The 23,904-nt window shown below is 37.0% G+C and overlaps 2 protein-coding genes and 1 long non-coding RNA gene across 3 annotated transcripts in view; 1 reads left to right on the top strand and 2 right to left on the bottom strand.

Annotated features, from left to right (window-relative positions):
• Positions 1-9,722, bottom strand: part of LOC114133756 (uncharacterized) — a 41,652-nt gene extending 31,930 nt beyond the window's left edge. The window contains exon 1 of the long non-coding RNA XR_003593262.1: positions 8,324-9,722. This is a non-coding gene — a long non-coding RNA (uncharacterized LOC114133756). The remainder of the gene's footprint in view (positions 1-8,323) is intronic.
• On the top strand, positions 7,073-11,931 carry LOC114133755 (uncharacterized). The gene is made up of 6 exons (XM_027999827.1): positions 7,073-7,201; positions 7,286-7,351; positions 9,734-10,024; positions 10,651-10,779; positions 10,857-10,887; positions 10,964-11,931. The coding sequence occupies exons 1-6, from the start codon at positions 7,159-7,161 to the stop codon at positions 11,088-11,090; spliced, it is 687 nt and encodes a 228-aa protein (XP_027855628.1). The 5' UTR covers positions 7,073-7,158; the 3' UTR covers positions 11,091-11,931.
• A 1,353-nt stretch (positions 11,932-13,284) lies between these two features.
• On the bottom strand, positions 13,285-23,342 carry ptafr (platelet-activating factor receptor). Its single transcript, XM_028001394.1, has 2 exons — positions 23,109-23,342; positions 13,285-16,478 (listed from the first exon to the last, which is right to left on the bottom strand). Exon 2 carries the CDS (start codon positions 16,467-16,469, stop codon positions 15,345-15,347), a length of 1,125 nt encoding a protein of 374 aa, XP_027857195.1. The 5' UTR covers positions 16,470-16,478; positions 23,109-23,342; the 3' UTR covers positions 13,285-15,344.
• Between the last annotated feature and the right edge of the window lie 562 nt (positions 23,343-23,904).

Here is a 23,904-nt window from a genome sequence, read left to right as displayed (position 1 = left end):
ATCATCCGTCTGTTTCTCGTCAACTCAGTTGGGACGCACACAGAGAAAGAAGAACAAAAAGAAATGAATTCGCAGCTCATGCATTCAGGGGAAATGGATGTGGCTGGGATGAAGTGATGATCATCTCTGTTCTCTGCTAAAATGAAAAATGATGGCGAGGGAGCTCGGTCCCATTTCCTGCCTGGCACAGGAAGCGCCCATCTGGAGCTCAGCGCCGTCTGTACCCTGTTGTTTCCGTGTATGCCATTATAATAACTCTTGTAGCTACTGGTTCTCTTCCATTTCTAAAGCAAGGTGCAAAAGGGAAACCATATTTTGATGTAAGACGCTGCTTTGTGAGAGGAATGATTAAACGGACAGTGACAATAGTGGAGTAACTCATTTGAACTGGAAGGGTGAATGAGTTTAAGGGGGGTTGCATGTTGGCAGCTGCCTGTAAGACTGTGACATCCCACCACCCGCCAGAAAGGCAGGAGGAAGCCACTCATCACCAGCGTGACAACCAACGTGTGGCAAGAGGAGGGAGGAAAGTTATCCATCAACGCACGACGCAGGGATGACTGCACCCTCAATCACACACACACTCGTTGCTTTCATATTTCATTTGAGTCATCAAGAGCAACTGTCTCCGAAAGGAAATCTCTGGCTGTACGTCGAGCTCTCGCCGCTCAACAACATTATAATGCATTTTCCCTTGTAATGAAGTGACTGCTGCTGCTCCCCACAGGGCGAATGTTCAGAAGACGCAGACAAACTGAAGGCACCAGAGGAGGGAAGCAGCAATTCAAGTGTGAACAAAAAAACAGCCCACAGCCAAGTGCTTTCACAGAGACACTGAAAGCAGCTGCATGAGGAGTTCATTTAAAGGAACCAAACCAATGAATCTGAAATATACAGAATAAATCCATAAATACATCTATGCGTGTGTTGATACATGTGGATTAAAATAGCCTCTTTAGAGGAGACTGCAAAGTGGCATCTGTTTATTATCCATGACAAATTTCTATTCTTGACTTCTTCCAGAAAACGAACTAAAAAATTCATAATTTCGTGTAATATACATACAGCACATGATAAAAGACTACAAATGGGGATTTACAAGCATTAAGGCATTCACTCAAATTGTGGAAACTTAGCACCATCCAGTGGTTGATTTTGTACTGTCAAAAATATTCACAGATACAGACTTGTACAAATGCAGTAAAAAATAAAAAATAATAAAAACACAGTTTTTCTGTCCTCACACAGAAATTACAAAATCAGCCAAGATGTCGGGAGGAGAATACTGTAGTGCAAAATTTCCAGAAGCCTCCAGGTGCCACGTTCATTTATTTTAAGGGGCGGTATTATGTATTTGCAGGCACATACTACCATTTTATAGCACAATCAAGCAAAAATTATTTATATGTCAAAAATAACTTTGACTTTGCAATTTGGTTCCTCAAAATTGGCCTCTGTCTCTTCAAAGAGGACCTATGATGCTTCTTTGAACAGGTTAGTATAAATCTATGGGTTATACAAAAAAAATTGCACAGATTAATTAGGTCAGTTCTGCTGGTTTTGAGCAGCTTTCAGAATGAGCTGTTTTAGGGCTTTTTGCCACCTTAAATCCAAATGAACAGCTGCAGGCCACACCCCCCAACTCAACATTTACACTTTTACGTCTTTGAACATTATAAGTAACAACAATCAGCACAACCAACAACAATGCAGCAAGTAGCTTCTGGATGTTAAAGTCAACAATAAAACACTTGTCTTCCAGTAGCCATTGTAGAGCGCATACAGCGGTAAACCCAGCTAACCAAACATGCTGGAGCTGTGCTGGGATTTCTAGGTAACTTTGCCCGTTGCTTGTGACTCAACAATCGAGAGATTTTACATAATAACCCCCCTTTAAACAATCGTATGCAAATATAAACAAAATGGAAATGTGCAGCTATCATAGTGTTTGAGGAGCAGATGGGTCCTTCTGCATTTTTTCGTACATTAACCCCTGAACTAAACCACCAGGCCTTAAGAAGATCCTGGTGGAGCTTAGAGAGGAAAATATTACTCAAAAAAGAACATAAAAAATAGAAAAATAGAGGTTGAAAATGACAATCATTAAGAAAGAACACTGATATTTAGAAATATTAAAGTAAGAACTCAAGACCACGTTCAATCTTGGGTGTAAATAGGCTTTGCAAATGGACAATTACTCTAAACGTGTTGCCAAATTAGTGACAAAAGGGCAAAATCTTAAAAAGCTCTGATCTCAGAGTTTGGGCAGAAAAGTTGTTTGTGAGCCGACAAGCCTGACCCAGTTACTAAATCAAGTCTGTTTAAAACTCTAAAATGCTGTTATTATTCATATTTCACGTTTTTGTTGTGTGCCAATAAGAATGTACTCTTCTGTGTTGGTGGCTTTTTCTATTTCTATGCAAAATAGTGCAAATAGTGAAATAATGACTCAAACTGCTTAATGCGGAGGAGATGATTTTCTCACTACCCCTTTTTAAATTCTGCCTACCCTGAGGAGAAGCTACACAGACATTGGTTTTGCTTCTACTGGGCCAATGTCGCACTCTGGAGATTAATAACGACAAAATTCCCATAGAGGTAGTCAGGCATGACAAAAACATTATTTATTTCTTTTTCATTTGATCAAGTATGAGAAGCAGAGATCAAGATCTCAAAATGAGTGAGTGAGAAAAGCCTGACCTCGATATTTTACTGGAAGGAGGGCTGCAGTGGTTTCTGTGGCGATAACTAACAGACATCTATGCAGCCTGCAGAACAGCCAGAATAATGAATGAGTGATGAATAATGGAGGAATAATGAAGAGTAATGACTCGGGATTAAAATGCACGATCAGGGATACACACTCTGATGTGCACACTCGTGAGAGTGGATAATTATACAGCATTACCATTTATCTTTCTCTCGCTCTCACCTGTGGTGCACACAGCTTCAGTTACATTATAATGTCCCTGCTCACCTGTTCAGTGTTGCACATGTTAACCAGCACAAGTGATAAAATACAGGTAGATCTTTCTCTAACTTCACTACGTTTTAGTTTAATGATCAAAGCTGCAGTAACTTTTATAGAAAATATATTTTTCGTCACTATGACATGACTGTATGGTATGAGACTGATAATCTGTGGAAAAAATTGAGTTCCTCTGCCTTCTCCCAGTGCTACAAACAACCAACCCAAGCCAGGAGGTGGGTCTTAGTGCTGTCAGTCACAATATTGTGTGGCGCTGCTCATCCCCTTTTTCTCCCCCCCTTCTCTCTGGTATACTCCAGTTAGCATAGCCTGTTGTGAATGCACAAGCAGATAAACGGTTTTTCTTTAACAATAACTTGTTTAGTACATTTAGTGGTGAGTACATGAGTATGATTGACAGCACCAAGACCCTCTTCCTGCCTCTTATTGGTTGTTTTTGTGTATTTCTTCAGATTGCAATAGTAACTCAAGGAGGAAGTGGAGAAGATAAATCTTAACCTGATGACAGTTTTAACAAATATCTAAAAAACTCTTTATAAAAGTTACATTCTGCAGCTTTAACAACTAAGGTATTTGATGTTACATTAACATTGTAGCTCTTTTTTTTTCTTCCTTGGTCAACAGGAAGTGACAGCAGGGCAGAGTGCACGATCACAGCTTAGTCCTCTTCTGCAGCAATAAGGGAACTGTGGGTGTAGTCATCAAGATATGTTCAAACTATAACCAACAAAGGCAACGGAAACTTTTTTTTTCTTTTACAGGAAACAACATCTGCATTCAATGCTTCCCTAAAACAAGATGAAGGTCACTGCCACACCTAAAAATACAGTGCATCACAAACATAACAGCAAATTTTAAAGTAACTTAAATTGGAATTTTATGAGATAGACCAAAAGAAAGTAATCCATATCTGCCTAATCCAAAACACACTTGTGTTTTGTACCAATATGGTACTCTTGAGACTGCATCCTGCATTTATGTGGCTAATAAGACAAATAAGTTTGTCTTACTGATGATGATATGTTGGTATGAGGACCAAAATGGAGAATGCCGAAGGCATTGAGTAGATGAAGAATTGTTTAATAAAAAAAATTAAGGACAAAGCTTACAAAATCCATATGAAGCCAGACAAAAAACTACATAAATCCAAGAGAAATAAAACAGCAAGGAGAACAGTGGGAATGCAGGGAAGTAACGAGGAAGTAACGGGAGGAACTGGCAAGGAGTAACAGGAGAAGAGGGGTTTAAATACTGAACAAAAGACCTGGGCTGGTGAGCTAACGATTGCAGATGTGAAGGGAGAGAGAAAGAAAATGGCACAGGGGGCGAGGGAGAGTATACAAGGTACTAGGAAATTAATCTAACATTAAAGAATAACTGGACCTAAAAAGCATAATTAAACTAGTGTAAAAAGAAATAACTTGAAACGGGAAATAAACATGACTAGAAACATCAAGAAGGACTGAACTAGAGTAAAACAGAAACAAGATTCATCTAATTAAAGAAAGAAACTAAGGAACACAGAATAAACAAAACTCAAAACAACCCAGGACAGAACAAGTTTGGAGGTACTTTAAAAATGCCATGATAAGTTTTTATGAAGATCATTACAAAATCAAAAAGATAACAGATTTGCAGCACAGTTAACAGCCCTTAGTACCAGAAGGTAACAGCACTTCTGAGGACAGATTTATGTCTTGCATGTTGACTTCTCTAAGAAGCTGAGAATTACAACAGAGCTCTCTCATGTGGTTTGAGGCTTATTTTTCTGTTGTTTTCCACTGAACAAAACCAAAATTCACCCACATGTACTGCAGTAGTAACTAAGAGAGCACAAGAAATGGTGCAGCTTCTAATGGCCTGTTCTTTATAACTTAACCTACTTACAATGTTTTGAAATGAATCATAGAAACTCTTGACAGACCTCAGAGTCTCACGCAAAGTGATTGCATTAAATGTTATTTACTGCTATAGCTTTTTACACCAAGTCACTCAAGTTCATTCCTACTATGTGTTGTGAAACCTGTATCTGCCCACTTTTCACTCAGGACAGTATCAGTCAGTTTGTTTTAGCAACACTTTACTGATGCAAGAGAAACCACTTCCTTTATTATAGGAACATCACAATGTCACATTAGTAACTGTATCTGCAAAAACACCTCAGTAGCTACAGCCCAGTTCCTCTGTAAATTATGCTTATTATTACATTTAAGTATTTCTGCTTGATTTTTCACTTTTTCAGAGAGAAATTTTACCATTACCGTTTCACTTCAGTTGTTGAATAATTTCAGATACATGTCATCTTGAATAAAACATCTTCATGATTTTATAAAATTAATATTTTGTTCTGCTGAAGCACAAGGAATAGCGCAGCTTCTAATGGCCTTTGCTTGAGCTTGAGGATCCGAACGGATAAAGAGGTACTGCCTTCAGGATTTTCAGTTAGCGAGCAGAATTCATGGTTTCAACAACATCATCCTGACTCTGAAAGTCTGGGTAATGTTAGCCCTTTCTCAACAAATGATTCACGTTCCTGCACATATACACACCCACTGTAGTGAGGAATCGCTGCCGATGGAGACAGAAACCACTTGGCTAGAGCCGAACCAGACATTAACCAGCTAGAGTAAGACTTGACAATGGAGAAGTGGCTTTTGTAACCTCATGGATGAGTGGTTGAAGATGAAAATGCCCTTTAAAAAGTGGTTTTGTAGCCCTTTCCAGACTGATGGACATCAGCGAATTTGTTTTTTTCCATCAGCTATTAAATCTCTTTAAGTGTTGACTTTTGAGATGCTTTAGTCCGTTTCATGTTGGCAAACAAGTCTGTTTGGGTTAGTACATAATATAAACTTTTTTGAGTGTTATATCATGATGTTGCTTTGATTCTTTCATGCATGTTGAAGAAATCACTTTATTGTGCTGGGAAAGCCGATCGGAGTGCCTAACAAACTTCCTCCACAGAGCTGCGACCCAGCTGAGTTTCTGCCCCACAGAGCACCCCGTCCCCTTGTCTTCTCTACTCCGTTCCTCCAGACTAGTGGCAGCATCAATTGGTAAACAACTGGTGGAACTACGCGTCTGCTGAGTGCATTATAAGAACTACTCCTCAGTGCAATGCTGTTAACGGTTGTTGAAGGCAGATTATCAGAACGAGCAGGAGCTTCTTAAAGAGAGAGAGAGGCCCAATTTCAAGGCGTCGACATCGAGAAATCAAATTTCTTTTAAGCAATTTCTTAACAACTGAAGGTAACATATTAAATTTTTTGTGCTATAAAATAGCTGTGTGTGCCTGGGAAATGTGTAAAACTGCCCCTTTAAGTGATTTCTGGGACTGAGGTGTGGTTTGTGATACTGAACTCAATTTTTTTAAAAACGTAACTAATTACAACTAATGTTTCACATTGAACCAGGCAGGGTTGAGATCTTTGTTTAAAATAAAAACTAGTCTGGCAGACTGAAATACTTAAGTGACTTGGCAGCAAAAAAAAGGGCAAAAACTTTTTACAGCTCTTTATTTGACAGATGTTGAGAAGATACTCAACTAAAATGCCGACTGTCAGACAAGGTTGCTGAATATTCTGAAGCAGGTTTCTTTGTTTTGTGCAGAAACGGTTTAAAATCCAGTTGCTCCTCCTGGCAGCTAGTGAGCAGCTCTCTCAGGTCAGCGATCTAATCTGCCTACCTGCCTGCTACAATCTGAGCTGCCATCTCAAGCTGAGCCTGAAGGGGCCTTCTGTCGGAGATATGAAACTCTGAGACCAAACGTATTGTGTTTCTGATAGACTTGCCTGCCAGCTTTGTTTTTTATAAAAATCCAATAAAAGCTAGTTAGAAAAAAAACACTGTTCTTCCTGCAGGTTATAACTGAGTGGCAGATTTTAAATGTTAGAAACTTTTCCCGACCAAATTATGTTTTATAAAACCTCTGCTGACTTTCTGTGCTCATGCTGTGGAAAACAGAGCGTGCTACATTTTTTTTTCTCCTTTTGTGGAAGCTTGTGTGATCAATCATCGCATTGTTTTGTAAATTTTTTATGAAGGGAAGTTGAGACTTCTCTTCCTACAGTTTCCATGTCTCATACTTCCTCCTGAGTTTGGAGTTGAACAATAAATCAGCTTTGTGTATCACACACAGACGTAACAGGAGGAGATTCATCACATACAACATGTTTCTTTGCTTTCTTGTTTTTTCCCTGTGTGCAAGCACAGGTAAGTAAAATGTCTCAAGGCAGAAAGTGAGAGCAGCTGTTTTTTGATGCCTTTTAAAATCTCTTTCTTAAAATGTCTTTGCAGAGACATCCCTGACTACTAATTCACCCACAAAAACATCCCACCCGATGACCACAACTTCGACAGAAGGTAATACACACCTGGATTTTTTTTCTTTGTTGATTTAAAAGACAGAGGTAGCTTTGTAAAGGTAAAGCTGAGGTTTAAACAAGCAGAGATTTATAGGGCTAGATTGTTCACCTTTTATGGACAAATACATAACAATGCAGGTTTTCCACATGATCTGAAAATACATGGAATCTGTTTTTGGGGAAAAGAAAATTGGGCGTAAAATAATGCTTACGTTTGAAGAGAGAAAACGTGATTTCTGAAAATTATGTGTTTTCAGCACACATTTTTATTAATGTCCTTAATTGTTAATTTTCAACATCACAATTTGTTGAGGTTCCAAAAACACGTGCAGTTAAATGCCTGGATTATATAAAACCCTGAAGGTTTCAAACCAAGCCTGGATTAGATACAAAACCAATAAATGAAAACGTGAACGGATATCAGTTTAATGCTGGATAAACCACCCCAAGCCTTAAACTATTGAAGTAATAGCTAATCAAACATTGTCCAGGTGAAAAAAGTAATAAAACATCAATCTATTAAATCAGTAAATGATTTTTATATCTGCCTTGCTCCCTTGAACAAGCCAAGATATGTCTGTGAGCTATACAAAACATGTTAATTACATTTAATACACAAAATTATGATCAGTTCTGCCTGTATTGAGCTCATTAGGAATGCGCTGTTTAAGGGCTACGTCACGATTATGCAAATTAGTTGCTGATGGTCACGCCCTCCTAACTCAGCGTTTACGTTAGCGCCGCAGACACTGAAAATGGCTACAAGCAGACACACAGTGGTACAACCTTACATATTGGACCCCGAAGCACAACCAAAAGTACAATAATTCAGCACAAAAACGTTCTTTTCGTAAATGTAACGTGAGGCACAGGGCTAACAAAGGCGTCAGTTAGCACAACGTTAGCTTATGCTAACTAACAAATCATGTTCGTGCCAACCAATACAAAACACACATCATTATGTACTTACCTTGCCATCATCTGCAGAATTGTGACGAGTAGTAGGAACATAATCTTCCTTCCGCCCAGGTGTTTTGGTAAATCCTAAATGTAGTGTTGGTAGTTTTCAGAAGACTCTTTCCTAAACCGATTTGTGCAAACTACAACTTTCTTCAAAACATTGTAAACAAAAATAAAATGAAGCGACGCAGCTGGGTTCTCCGTGACTGGGAGAAAATGAATGGACACGTGTACTGCTGTCAGCAGCTGTGTATTGCTTCTTTCAAGACGCCACAGCGGTATAGCGTCTTGAATTTAGTGGGTGGAGCTTCACTTGGGTTGCCAGGTGAGGGACTGGACTTGGCTTTAGGTTGCTAGGTAACGAATTGTGACATTTATTCTGTTTTTTGTTTTTTGTTCTTTGTGTGTTTCTAGAACTTTTAACATATTTTCCCCATTTCTCTCCAGATCACTTCCAAATGACAATTTTACTTTAAATTTAGAAAGTTTGAAAGCTTTAAGTTAACCAGAGTTGACTTTAAATGTGGTTTATTAATCAGGCTGGGCAATATTAATAAAACATGCAATAAAGTTGGAAGTTGTAGTGGTGATATGGTGCAATAAATCAACAATTAAATCAACTTAACTAAACAGTGTTAACATACTTCTGCTTTGACCTCATTACAGACAACACCATGATTTCATGTGACTATATTTACTGTTTTGGCATAGAAACACCTTTTTTGTACTTTTCTAATTGTCAATATAAACATTGATTATTTGCAATTTTTTCTCAAACCAAACAATTCTTTTTGAAATTGATATTGCGTACAATTACCCTAATAACAATAAATTTCTAATATATTGTGAAGTTGTAGTTACTATTGCGACATCTTTGAAATGGAGAGTTATATTGTTGATGTTTTTTAAACTTATTCTCTCTAATAAACAGCCTGATTTATTCTTGTATTGGCTGTCGGCTGACTGGAGAATTTGTCCCCACAGCATCTCTTCCTGAGATTTCCATTTTCAGTAGGATCACCTTCAGTACCAGAAAAATACTTTGGAGTACACAAGATATATTTGTTTCAGTTTGTTTAAGCATATGAAGAAAGTGTTAATAAACAGAAAACCCAGCTTGTCACCATAATCTCATGATCTAGACCCAAAAAGACTCTTCATTTTGTCTAATATTTTCCAATAAAAACAATTAAACGTAGTGCTAGTTGTGCTGTTTAAAGATTATATGGTAAAATGATGCAGTACAGTTACCACATATGTGTGAAATATTCATTCTAAAATAAGATTATGACAGATCATAAATATCTAAACTGTGTGTAGTAAAACTAAAAGTGACAAACAAAAGAAAACACTGCTTTGCTATACTTTTTTATAAAAATATTCTATTTTTCTTATCTTCTTTTCCTTCTTTCCACCATAGAACCAAAAACAACAATACCACTGGATTGCCCGCATCTTGTGGCCACACCAGACTACCCAGTTGCTGCAGGTCTAACAGTCGAGCTAAACTGTCAAACAATAATCCCATCACAAAACATAATCTGGTCCAGGTCCCTTCTTCAAAATGAGAGCTGGGAAAATGTGGGTTCAGGTAAGGTACTGCTCCTCACCGAGCCCAAACAAACTGGGACGTACAGGTGTGAAATCCTCAATATTGGGAAGTGCGTGAGCCAAAATCACGATGTGTACATCGTCTCCATACCAACAGCAGGTCAGATGTTTTCTGGGTTTTTTTGTTTGCTTTTTAAATAATCATTTCTGTATTATTACCTGATTTTGCATGATGACAATACATCTCAAAACATCTTCTCAGTTGGGTTAGATTTCTAGATTCTAGAGAACCCTCACCTATTTCCAGAACATTATTTATAGATTCACCAATTCTCTCAAAATTAACAAGATTTCTTACAGATTTCCATATCTGAAATATTCAAAAAGAAAATGCAGTTTGGGAGGATCAATTAGCCCCGATTATTCTTATTTCGGTTGATCGGTTATTGGCCAAAGCTTATGTGAAACTGATCTAATCCACCATTTACTGCCACAAATCAGCCAAATCTTTATGTTACTGTGTTTGAGTTTCATTATATGAACTGAATAACTGAGCTAAATTAACTTTGGATCATTCTAAGTTATAAAGATAAACCTTCTGCATTATAAAATCAACCAAATCTTCCTTACATTAAGATAATAAACTGTAACAACTGAAAAAAACGGAAAAATCTTAGAAACTGGACCATGCTTTAACCATATTGTCTGTTTTCATGTCCGTTGTCATATTAAAACTGAAAGTTTTTGTCTCTGTTGACAATCTGTTTCCCCACCTTGTTTCCCTAGGAGAGAAGTTAGGAAAAGCAGCTTTTGCCTTTACTATCGTGATCTTGATTGGCATCATTGCCGGTCTGGGCTGGTTCTGTTGGGAAAAATCTGGCAACAAACTACGCACTTCGAACGCCCCAAAGAAAGGTAAAGACAAATCTGCTTGAGTCAAATTCTTATTTAAAGCATTTGTGAATCTTTAAAATGTATTTGTTTTATTTTAGATGTCCCACCGCCACCTGAAGAGATCCCAAAGTGAGTTTCATTCTTGAATCTATCCAGGTAAAAATGTACAATATGACAAGATTAATCAAAAATTTTCTTTCTCCAGGAATTTGCCACAGACGAGTGATGCTGATGTGGATGTCTACATGAACTATACAAGCAGTACTCAACCCTACACTGACCTCAACCCTTCCAACCTCACAGGGGAAGATTTTTACTCCTCTCTGTCATAAATGACGATGTGAATGGGTGGAGCCAAATAATTGTTTGGTTGCTGGTAATGGTAATCTCTGCAATGTTGTCTGAACCTCCGTGCTTTATGGTTTCAGTTAGATTTAATCTACTTTTATGGTTTCAGTTAGATTTAATCTACTTTTTTGACACTGTCAAAAAAGTAGATTAAATCTACTTGCATCATGCGAGATTGACATTTCCAAAAAAACAACAAAATGTTTGCAATGTCAATGTGGTGAAAGCTTTCTGTGGTCTCTGTCCAAATTGTCAAAAATGTTCTAGTGATTTTTTTCTTTATCTTTATTTTCTTTATTTTATTTTTTTTTAAGTTATCTTCAAACTAACTTTCTTTGTTTGACTTGTTTAAGAAACATCTGTAATTTAACTCTAAATATTACAAAATAGCACATTACACAAAGATTTTAAATAATAAAAAGAAAGTTTTAGGTTAATGTTTTTGTATGTTAGGTTTTTTTTATGTTTTTTCTTTTGGGATTTGGGCCAGAAAATCACTACACAAACTTTTAAGTACTACTATTTCACGGACTTAAATAGGACTAAGTGGTGCCACAGTGTGTAGTATTTATAACTAGTACAACTCCAAAAAAAAAAAGTTGCTTCTTTCAGATTTCTTCTGTTTTTGCTTCTTTTTTTCAACACTTACATGTAAAAGTTTGTGTAATTTTAAGATGTCAGGTAAAATAATTTTCCTCTCAGGTAAGCGGTTTCCAAATGGTGATTTCATTTATTAAAGGTCACCTCCTTGAACAACTTAAAACAGGCCTAACGGCCATGCTAAACTTATTTTTACATGTTTTCAATAAAATCATTCTCAGATGATTTCAGTCTGCTCAGTTCTGCCTAATTTGAGCTCTCACGTTAAGGTGCTTTAGGGCCTCCTGTCACTTTAAATCCAAATGAGTCCCAACTCCCTGTTTACACTTGCATGTGAAAATGGCTGCAAACAGTTGTACGATTATACAACCATACATCTTAGAGAAGCAGAAGTGGAGCCTCCTGCACAACCAACAAAACTGCAGAAAGTGGTTTCTGGATAGTAAGTCAAAACTTGTCTTTTCCAGCAGCCACTGTACAGCGCATACAGTGAAACCAGCTGGAGCTCCACGTGGGGTTGCTAAGTAACAAGGCAGTAAACACTGATTGTGATTTAATAATCAGGATGTTCATTTTTCAGTTCAGTTTCTTGATACCAAAAAACTTTTAATTATTTCCAAAAAATGACTTGGGTTGTTTTTTTCCAAACAGTAGAAACCTACATCAAACTACAAAAATGTGCAAAATGTGAATTTTGCATAATACATCCCCTTCAAGAAAAAGAAAATCTAAACCAAAATGGATCAATGTTTAAATGTAGATGAGATTTGTTTTGTTTGAATGGTGCACGATGCAACACATCTTACCCCCAGGCTAAAAATATTCAAGAACAGGTAAGAAACACTCTATCATTTGGGAATGGATTTTAAAAGATTGTCAAAGGCTTTGAGACTCATGCAAACCATAATAAGCACCATCTCAGGTAAGATCAGAGGTCAACATAATAAAATTAAAATAATAATAAAATAAAGCATAATAATAATAATAAAAAAGAGAGACTGGTGAAAAGAGCAAGAACACCAAGCCCTGTTTCATAACAAGTCATATCAAGGTACTTTGCACTTGATCCTGTTTTTCCCCGACAAGAGTGTCAAGATTTAAAAAACCTTGTTGAAGATTTACATGGTTATCTATGATAAAAGTTATAAAAATGCTTATACAGCTTTGGAAAAATTAAGAGACCACTTCAAATTACCAGTTCCTCTGATTTTACTCTGTGTAGGTTTATGTTTGAGTAAAATTAACATTGTTCTTTTATTCTATGAACTATTGACAACGTGTCTTTGAAATTCCAAGCAAAAATTTAGCATTTATTTGCAGAAATTTAGAAATGGTCAAAATAACCAAAAAAAATGCAGTGCTTTCAGACCTCAAATATCGATTTAGAAACAACAATACTAATGTTTTAACCCAGCGAAAGTTCAGAAATCAATATTTGGTGGAATAACCAGCAGGTTTTCAATGGGGTTCAGTGCAGTGGGCTCTTAGTTTTTTCCAGATCTGTATTTTTTTATGTCCTTCTGTTTATAAAACTTCTACATTCTAAGGAAGAATAGAAATACCGCAGAACGCAGCAACTAAATATAACGTGTGTGACGTTAATGTGCATAGTTTTATTAGCATGTTACCAATGTACAATCTCTTACAAACATGTTTTTAACCATTGAACTATTTCACATGTTTTCACATTAAAGCCACAGAACATGTATAGCACTGGCAGATGGGAAATGAGACATGGTTTCAAATTACTTAGAGACAAACTCTGAAGCATACAACATGCCTTAATTCACACTTCAAACGTCATTGTACAATAAATAAAGTCCATCTGAGTGTAATTTAGTAAAAGGTCGAGCTGTTCTGTTAGAACATTTGGGACCAAACAGGATCATGAAGACCAAGGAACCACAACCAGCTCAAGGAGGAAGTTGTAGAGAAATTTAAACCAAGATTAGATTAAGGAGCAGAAAGAGAATGTCACAACTGCAAAACTACCAAGATATGTTGGTCCACCTAAACTGAGCATACCCAAAGTAAAGCGTGGTGGTTGCAGCACTATGCCAAGGGGATAGAAATGGTCAGATGGATGGAGGTAAATACAGGGCAAAAACAACCCGTTGGAGCTGCAAAATGCAGAAGAAAGAAGGGAAAGTTCACCTTAAAGCTGGACTATTCAAATTCAAAAATACTTTATTAATCCCAAAAGGAAATTAAATATGACCCTAAACATACAGCCAGAGATACAATGGATAGTTTAGATCAAAGCATTTAGGTGATATAATGGTCTAGTCAAAGTCCAGACCGAAATCCAATTAAGATGTAAAAATTGATGTTCACAAATGATCTCCTTCCAATATCATTGATAATTAAAACGCTGTTTGGCTGTTTTCAGGTTTACATTGTAATCCAATGACCGAATTCTTCAACTGCCACAGTGTGCACTCTAGCAACTGTCGCTTTTTCAAATTTGACAGATTTTTCACAAACACAGTGCTGCTTTTCTTAGAAATTACACTCTACATAAATAAATTGTGCATCAAACGAAGCCACAGGAATCTTGTTTAGGGGAATATAAGCATCATTGCCGAAGGTTTTAGGGTTTTCTTTAAAACAATCCCCGAGTTCAGTCACCCCTTCCTCATCATTGCTCCATATAAACTATTTTCACCTTCCTTAAACTTCCTGTAACTCCATCTTTCCCGTCAGTTTTCTTCAGCACCTTCTGGGGATTTCATTCTTGTGGCTGTTTCACAAGAAGCAAATGTTTTAGTTGGAGTGAAAGCTGCTGCTACAAACCATTGCCACACAGGGGTCTGAAATCAGAGACAATCTGTACCATCTGCATCCCAATAAAATACATTACATCTTCTGATTATAATACAACACATTCAATGAGTTTTAATGCTTTTAAAAGATATAGTAAAACCAGAACTACACTATTAACTTAAATAATAAAGTAGAAAAACACAAAACTTTTTCCATCAACAGAAAACCTTAGCTGTGCAGTTTTTTGGCAACAGCCTGCGCTCAAGGTTCAAGGTTGGAACATTTCAGTGGAAGTTTACTAGCTGCAGCTGCAGCTTGTTACAACAACAAAGAAAAGATTAAAATTGGTAAAAAAATAAAAATAAAAATAAAATAATTAAAATAAAATAAAATAAAAATTGAAGAGAGATAAGATATGCTGATAGACAAGTCTAAATAAAAATAATTAATAAGCAGCAGCTTTTTACATTCCAGGAGCATTTTTGTTGCTTTACAGCTTGTTTTAAATGACTGCAGTCATACATTTAGCAAACCCAAATGTGGGCCAAAATTCAGTGCCTGGCAGTGAAGTAACAGTAACAGTAACAGTAACAGTTAGAATATTGCACCAAAGTATGAGAAGACACAAGGCAGAGGCAAAAAAACAACACATGAAAATGTTCAAAAATATATGGAAAATTACAAAAAATAAGTAGAAAAACAGATATTAGGTATTTGGTCAAATGAAGCTTGGTGTGAAGGAACTATAAAAAAGAACAAGTTGCAAACATTAAAACTAAACAGAAAGGTAAACAAAATCAGTAAAGTCCCGTTCAGTATGTGACACGTCCCAATAAAGACACCCGTTCTCATGTGTTCTTGTGTCTGTCATTGAGTTATTCCTCGCCCGGCTGTGGCTGGATACTCGGAAGTTTCTGGCTGTGGTTCCTGCTGTCCATGGATAGTTGGATGTTCGCTGAGTGGGAGCAAGCCTCCCCTTTAGATAACTTTTTGATGTGCTCCACAATGAATCTCCTGAACTTCCTTGTGGCAAAGAAATACACCACAGGATCCAGGATACAGTTGACGCCCATCAGAACCAAAGTGATCTGATGGGCGTCGTTGAGTGCCTGCCGTGTGTCCTGGCTCCAGTTTACGTGGCCCCAGCCCTCCTTTATATCCAGCACAGCCAGCACCCAGGGGCCCTGGACGATGTGGTGGGGCATAAAGCACAACACAAACACCCCCACCACCGCCAGGAGCAGCTGGAGAGCCCTCCTCTTCACCCCTCTGGCCTTATTGGGCCTTTTAAACGTAGACGTAAGCGTCCTGTTGGACTTGATTGTGTCAGAGAAAGCCACTGACTGAGGTGTACTCTGAGAAAGTAAGTTTCGGGCAATAAGGAAATTGCACACGACAACAAGAAAAAACACAACAAAAAACATCGCGATTATTACGAAATGCGTAGTTGCCACTTTCCTCTTCTCGTCCTCCGTTTGATTGTGGTACCCCTCGAAGCATCGAGTTACATTTCCATCATCGTTGGTACCCGGTGATGTGAAGGAGGGGATTGACAATAAAATGGTAAACGCCCAGATTACGACACATACGATGATCCCACGACGCCTGTGGTCCGACGAGGCTGCGTCCAAAGGCCGAGAGACCGCCCAGTACCGGTTGAGGCTGATCGCTCCGAGGAACAGGATGGTGCCGTAAGTGTTGATGAAAAATAACGATCCTGCCAGCTGGCACATGAAATCCTGGAAGACCCAATCCCCCTTACGCCTGTAGTACCCAATCCAGAAGGGTAGCGAACAAACAAAAAGGAGGTCAGCGATGGTCAGGTTGGTCATGTAGATGCGTATTTCTCCCATGGCCTTTGCTTCACGGAGACACCGCAGAACGAACAGCACATAAAGATTGGAGAAGAAGCCCACAATAAAGATGATGCTGTACACAACTGGGAAGAGCATGTAGCGAAACTGCGAATCCAGAAAGGTCGAGCTGGTCTCTGTACCCATCGTTTCTACCTGAGGGAGAGAAAATAGCACATGAATAACATGAAGCAGTTCAACGACAAGAGAGTAAAACAGCAACTGGTTCGAGAGTTATTTTGAGGTTTTTTTCAGGATGTGAAAGTTAAGTATGTCAGCAAGTTCTAAAAATGTTGAGAAGACAGTGAGGAAAGTGACTTTCTGGTTATGAGTCAGGGCCGTGCAAACAGAAGGAGCCAGAGGTCAACGCTAATAATCGAGAGATGAAATAGTAGCTGTTCAATCAAGCAGATGTGCTCTAATAGATTAAAACTGTTTTTCCTAGAATGCTTTTTGCTCTCACAACTAAAAATATGGGTTCTGTTTGAAACAAATATATAATTTTACATTTGTATCTGAATAGAAACATATTTCTATTGACTTTCTAACCTTTTATTACTTTTATTATGATAAAGCCTAATTTCTTAGTGTTATTGTTGCTGTAATTATTAGATTTATAATTAGCATTTTAAACATTTATGTTGCTAATTTCTTTTTAGTTTTTGTGTCTTCATCTAAACATGTATTTGTGTGATTTATTAACGTTAACATAATAAACTTAACAAAATCTTGAATTTAATAGTGATTTGCACCACTAATCATCTCATTTCAATTGAAATGTGAATAGTTTGAGTCTTGATATTTCTTTTGAATCATGTTAGCTGCAGCTGCTTTTATAGAGAATAATATTTTTGAGTTTGTTTGTCACAGCTGCAAAATGAAAACAAATCTGTATGAATGCAGTGGTATACATATACTGCATGAATACATAAAATGATACATAATGATACTGATCTTCTTTTTAAATTCCAGAGAAAGGCTTTTACGTACAAAATGTTGGTAACTTATCATCATTGACAGGATGCAGACTTTGTTTCTTTCTTCTTTTACTCAGCTAACCACACAAAGACGACACATTTGTGCTGTATACCTTCCTGTCTAACTGTGCACTTCGCTACATTTAATCTTTTCAATCTATGAGGTTACTAAACTGAACCTCAAAAAGCATATTTTTGAGGTTCAGTTTCAAAACTGTTATTGACTGTTGTCAATAACATTTTTCCTTTAACACAACTTCTTTATTATTTCTCGACGGTACAACACAAACTCTCACACATTTGAAATTTTACTCAAAAGTGAAACATATGGTTTACTTCTGAGACTAAACCCAAAATCAGACAGAGATTATCTACTATCAAAGTCGGACCAAAGCGATATATCAAATCGCAATAGTCGTTGCATCATATTTAAATTGTCCTGCATTCACATTCCACATACAAGTCACATATTTTGATTTGTGTGTTTGCTCTTGAAGCACACCATAAATAAAATGAAAATGAAAACATGGGAAAGAAAAGAGGAAGTTGATGTAGTCAAAGAAATGTGGGATCATTGTAGCATGCTTCCCTGATATCATCCAATATTTATGATAAAACCTCCAAGGGATTCAATCCAGAAAACCAACCATCAAATTATTACAATACCAGGCACTAAAACAGAATTACAAGAGGAAGCATTAAAACCTCCAAGTGGTTGTGGTGTTCAGAAAAAACAGAAATTTGTTGAAAAGCGTTCTTACCACTCGTCTAATTTCTTGCAAAAGGAAAAGTGAATCTGGCTGTTAACCTCTATTAATTGAGAAGGAAGCAGGATGGCACGATGCATCAGTTTACCATCTGGTTATCTGATCTCCAATAATAATTATTTTATTTCTGCTAAGTTCAGATTCTGGGTTTTGCTAATGTGCAGTTGGACTTGTAAATTTATATACCCGCGCAGAACAATTTCCAAAGAATGTAAACTATAAAACAAAACATTTTTATTCTATCACGGTTTGTTGTTATTTTGTGTTAGAACCTGTTTCAGTAAAAACATTAGGAAATTATTAAAACTTTCAGGAGATTCTTCCAAACAGGCAGTCTGAGAAGGGTTAAGAACGACATGAACTGTGTTAGATAACATGCTAGAATTATTTCCGTAAGGTGACACAACATTTTCCTTCATAGTGTTCTGTGACGCCAGTACTATTTCTCAATGTCACGTGAAAATTGCAGTTTGTGTTTTTCCACCTCGGAAACTCTACCAGAGGATGTAAATTATTCACACTGCATGTCACACTTTGGTTGTGAACCTTATTGATTATAACAGATTATCACTGCTGCAAAGCAAAGATTATATACTTATAATCGTATTTTAGCAACCATATTTTGCTAAAATATGAACATAAATATATACTAACTATTCTAATCTGATTTTAAAAATGCAGCTTAAAGATATAAAATATACACAGACTCTAATGTTTGACTCACTAAATCTTTAAATTTTGGGCGTGCCTAACCTGTAAGTTTACTTGGATTGCGTAATAAATGTATTTAGTCATCTCTGTCAGACTTATTCATCCCACATTCAACATGGACAACATCAAAAAATATATTTCAGTATAAAGATTTATTTTCAGCTTTCACTTTTTACAACTGAGGTTAGTTTTAAATGTTAGAAAGCAAAAATTTTTCTAAGCATTTTAAGGTTATTTTGACCATGTCACATGGATGTTGATTAAAAAAAACAGAATTGCTGAATTACGTTATATAGACTTGCACCATAATTATTCAAAAAATATTTCCTTTTAAAGGATATTTTTTAAAAATATGTTTAACCGACTCAGTTAAGTTACATTGTCTAGATGTTTGTGTCGTTGGTTTAACTTGCCTCCATTTATAGGATGAAAAATCTGCCATCAATTAAATTGAGTTGATCAAATTGGTTGTTTTTATCAGTGTAGCTATTTGGTCTGAAACACTGACTGTGACAAAATGTTAGCAAAAATTATTTTTTTCCAATCAGGAAAAAAAATCTACAAAGTTTTTTTCCCTTTAATAAAAAAAATGTGTTAAACATTTCTAAACAACTGATTACTTTGTCACATACTTTTGTGGGGACTTTTGGAGCCATTGTACAACACATGCATAATTTTAATAGGTATTTTGTTCGCTAATTATGAAATGACATCAAACTTAGATAATGTTCAATATCAATGATGTATGACTGCAGTAGTTATGTTCTGCCTTGTGAGTACAGCTCACTCTCTGAACAACAAGAAACATTTAATGGTAACATTGTCTTCATGTGCATTTTTCATTTTTTCCCCCATTCATCAACTGTTTTGTTAGAGAGAATCGGAAACCACCAAGTTGGATGAGTTCATCTCTGCCGGGTCAAAATCATAGTTTCATAAATTAGTCACTGTTTTCTCACTGCTTACTCACTTTAAACTCGCTGTTTAAACCGTAACAAAACGTTTAAACTGACACTGACTCCCTTTTTAAAACTTACTGGGTAAATGTTGGGACTGAAAGACATGAAATCTACTTTAGCAGCAAATTATGTTATTAATTTTAGCTGAATAAACTAGAGTTTTTATGTCAGCACTTAAAAAACTGAAAGAAGAAAAAGACAGGAGTGGGAACTATTTCCCAGAATGCTTAGCAGGACTTTTCTGTATTTCTATTTCAAACTATCTCTAAAGAGCTTGAAATAGAGATGATCATGATCAAGGGGTTGGTACTATTCTATAACAAGAAAAAAACTGGTTTTATTGACAGATTTGATTCAGTTTTAGGGCCGTTGTTCTTTTTTGTAGATTTGCAGGAAAGCTGGGATGCCTGGACACAAATTTGATGGAGTTTATTAGTTTCCTGCATAATGGGATTTGTAGTTTTGTCACAGCATAATGAATTATCCATCTAAAACCCCAAAACACCAACGAAGTAGATACCACTTATCTAAAGGAATTGATCAAAAAGATGATAAATAAATGACCAGTGTTGTATAAAGTACTGAAATCTCAGTGTCAAGTAAAAGTATAAGTACCTCTCCAAAATATGACTTTGGTAAAAGTCCAAGTCACTGACTGAAATGTTACTTAAGTCTTAAAGTCTTAAAGTATCTGAAACTTCTTGTACTCAAGTATGGAAATTGCTGTAAAAATGGATGTACTCAAGTAATGTAATGAAAAGTACAAGTAAAAAGTAAAACAAGGCAAATGCAGTTTGAATGACATTTTTTATATTTTGGTAAACTTGTCAAATACACTTAAAATAATGTACCCAACCAAGTGCAGGCAAAATTAAACCTGCTAATAGATATACCTGCAGGCATCATTTAGTTAAGAAAATTAGGTGCTTTACCTATAGCACAAGGTTAACTTAACCTGCTTTACAACTGATTATTATTCGTTAAATTTAGTCTAAATTGCTATCGCTATGGCTTCCGTCCCAACCTTGAACAGAGGAGTCTAGGTAGCCTGCTACAGTCAACATTAGGCCTCAGCTAAATACACCACGTGTGGAACTGAAACAATGCCAAACAAAGTTCATTTATACAGGTAACGTTATGCTCAAGATTTCACAATAGTGCCTTGTGACCAAGCTATAGTTACTGAAACAGGAGGATTATAACCATTTCATAAGTTACCTCGATGTGTTTCTTCAAGTTGGACGGGGAGTTTTTGTAAGATTGAATTTCCACATCTTTGGGCAGGAATATCATAAACTTCATGCGCTACGACAAAATCTTTAACACCCACGAAAGAGTATATTGTGTTTAAATAAGGCCCGGGGCTCTCATCACCAGCTGGTGGTTCCCCTGGAGCCACCAGCAGTCGCTGTGGCCTCCGTCTCCTCCTCCATGTGGCTGCTGCTGATTGCGAGACTTGCTTTGTGTTTAATGGGAGAAGCGAAACAGGTGTATCCTGTTGGTGGTGATGAACAAGCCCAGGCAAGTAAGGCTACCGACTTTGTTGCAGTCAATCAGTAGGTGGGGTCAAAACACTTTGTTTCTCTCTCTCGCTTTTTTGTAACGAGTAACTAAACCACACATTGAAAATGTATCGGAGTAAAAGTACGCAATTAAGTTTGGAAATATAGTGAAGTAAAAGTGAAAGTTATCCAAAATGTTCATACTCGAGGAAAGTATGAAGTACTCCAAAATATACTTAAGTAAAGTAGTGAAGTGTTTTTACTTCGTTACTATACAACACTGTAAATGACAGCACATTAAAAGAGATAGCTAAAACCAATAGTGTGTAAAATCAGGGAATATTTAAGATTACTTTTTAAAACCTTACAGAAACCCTGTGTATAGTTATTGAATGCACCTTTAAAATTGGACTGTTTGTTAAAATGTGATCCACTGGTCACAGACAATGCAGAGGTAAGGTAAAGTAAACAATTTTCAGTACCTGGATAAAGAGGTTCAAGACTCTTACATGAGTCTTATATGAGTAAGAGTCTTGAATTGTTTTGGCCATGAGTTCTTGGCCAAAAAAATGCACTAGCTAAACTGCTAAATATACTGTAGGCATACCATATTATAGTTTAACTGTATGCTAATGAGAAGACAGTATTAGAGTGACCAGAGACCTAAATGCAACTCACATCTTCCTGTTTCTATCAACTCTGAAGGCAAAATGTACCTTTGCTTTCTAATTATAGTATTTAAAAATAGTTCCTACAAATTAAATGCAAAATGTCACTTTTAACAGCTACTGGAGTCTAAAAAATGATTTAGCTTCTTCAGTACTAAGAGCAGTCACTGAAATCACTGTCGGGAGAGCGGGATATTTTCCCACTGTGATGCTTGAATCCATCTTGTCCTCCACATGCTGTAACATTCCAGTGCCAGAAGAAGCAAAGCAGCTCCAGAGCATCACAAAGCCCCCACCATGCTTCACTACAGGCATGGCGTTGTTTTGAGATTTGTTTCATGCTTTAGCGTTTAGCATGTGCCTCAATGTTAAAGCTGAAACTTCAGCCACCAAGTCCTGCAGGTGTGATGGAGTCACTCGAGTCTTTGTTAACTTTATGCATCTTTTTCCTTATTTGTGACCCAAAAGGTAGTGATCTGTTTTCTCAACTTCCTGGACTTTTCTTTTGGCTGACCTGACATGCAGTGAGATGCAATAGTTGAGTCATATCTCAAACCAAATGTGATCAAATGTGTGGTCCTATAAAGACACTGCAGCGATAATTTAGTGGTGAAGTTTGCACACAAAAAAAATCACAGTTCCGACTTCTGCCAATAAACCTGTCAGAACCTGTGAGTAATTTAATTCATGTTTTATTCTGTCTCCGCCTGCCAGTGGTCATAACCTTATGCTTGAGTTGATCCTTTACATTTTTTAAATGCTATGAGACACCCTGGTGTTATGCTCTAATAAATCCATATTTAGCTTTAACAAACAGCAATGTTTACTTCATTTTTAAATAATAAATTTGACCGATATTGCTTCTGTTCTGAGCTGAAACCAATAACTTGGTTGATTTGTTGGTTAAAACAGTGAAACAATCAGTTATTCTAGGCGCAATAACCCCAAAGTAAAAGTTAAGACAAACTGCGTTGCTTCGGTTTCAAGGCATTTGAGGTAGCTCTTGAGAAATTAACATCACGACGCCAAACTTCTGCATGAATAAACAGTCATTACAAATAATTACTTACTCTGAGTCAGGAGAGCTCGACTTTATTGCGTCTACTTATATATCTCTGTTTATCTGAGTTAATATGGATTTAGTTGATCCACAGACTTCTGTTTTTATACTGATACAAAGAAAAAACGACGACATTACTTACCGTTCAGCTTCTTTTTCTCTCTGGATGACACCGACTCCTTTCAGCAGATATGAGTCGCCCGGAGCGGCTCCTTCAGCTGCGTCGGGGGTGTGTCCGTCAGTGCGCGTAAAGACGCTGTCGAGACTTTCTGCGAAGGAGGAAATTCCCACATGGCGCAATTGATCTCGAGTCCTCCAAAAAACTATTAAGATGCCCAGGTTGTTGCAAGGCTGGAAATCTTAACCTGGTTTTCATTTCCCCCGGACTTATTTTTCCGCTGAGGAAAAGAAAACAGGAGGACCGTCAGAATATCATGCTAAACTTCTGCGTAAAAGCATTTCTGCTTCAGATATGAAGCAGAAAGATTGTCAGAAACAAAAGATTGTTTCTGACAATCTTTGTTGTATCTGCATTTGTTGAAATACAACAAAAAAACGGCAGAAGTTTTAATTTGTAGTGATATTCTTCATATAAAAACAAAATGCCAAAAAATTATGTGTCCATTGTGTTCCCATTGCTCTTTATTTATTTATTTGTTTGTTTTATTATTCTTGATTATGGGGCTGCACAGTGGCGCAGTTGGTAGCACTGTTGCCTTGCAGCAAGAAGGTCCTGGGTTCGATTCCCGGCCGGGGTCTTTCTGCATGGAGTTTGCATGTTCTCCCTGTGCATGCGTGGGTTCTCTCCGGGTACTCCGGCTTCCTCCCACAGTCCAAAAACATGACTGTCAGGTCAATTGGTTTCTCTAAATTCTCCCTAGGTGTGTGTGCATGGTTGTTTGTCCTGTATGTCTCTGTGTTGCTCTGCGACAGACTGG

The sequence above is a fragment of the Xiphophorus couchianus genome, chromosome 19, assembly GCF_001444195.1.
Source record: "Xiphophorus couchianus chromosome 19, X_couchianus-1.0, whole genome shotgun sequence".
Lineage (NCBI taxonomy): Eukaryota > Metazoa > Chordata > Actinopteri > Cyprinodontiformes > Poeciliidae > Xiphophorus > Xiphophorus couchianus.
This window is presented reverse-complemented; position numbering and strand designations above follow the sequence as displayed.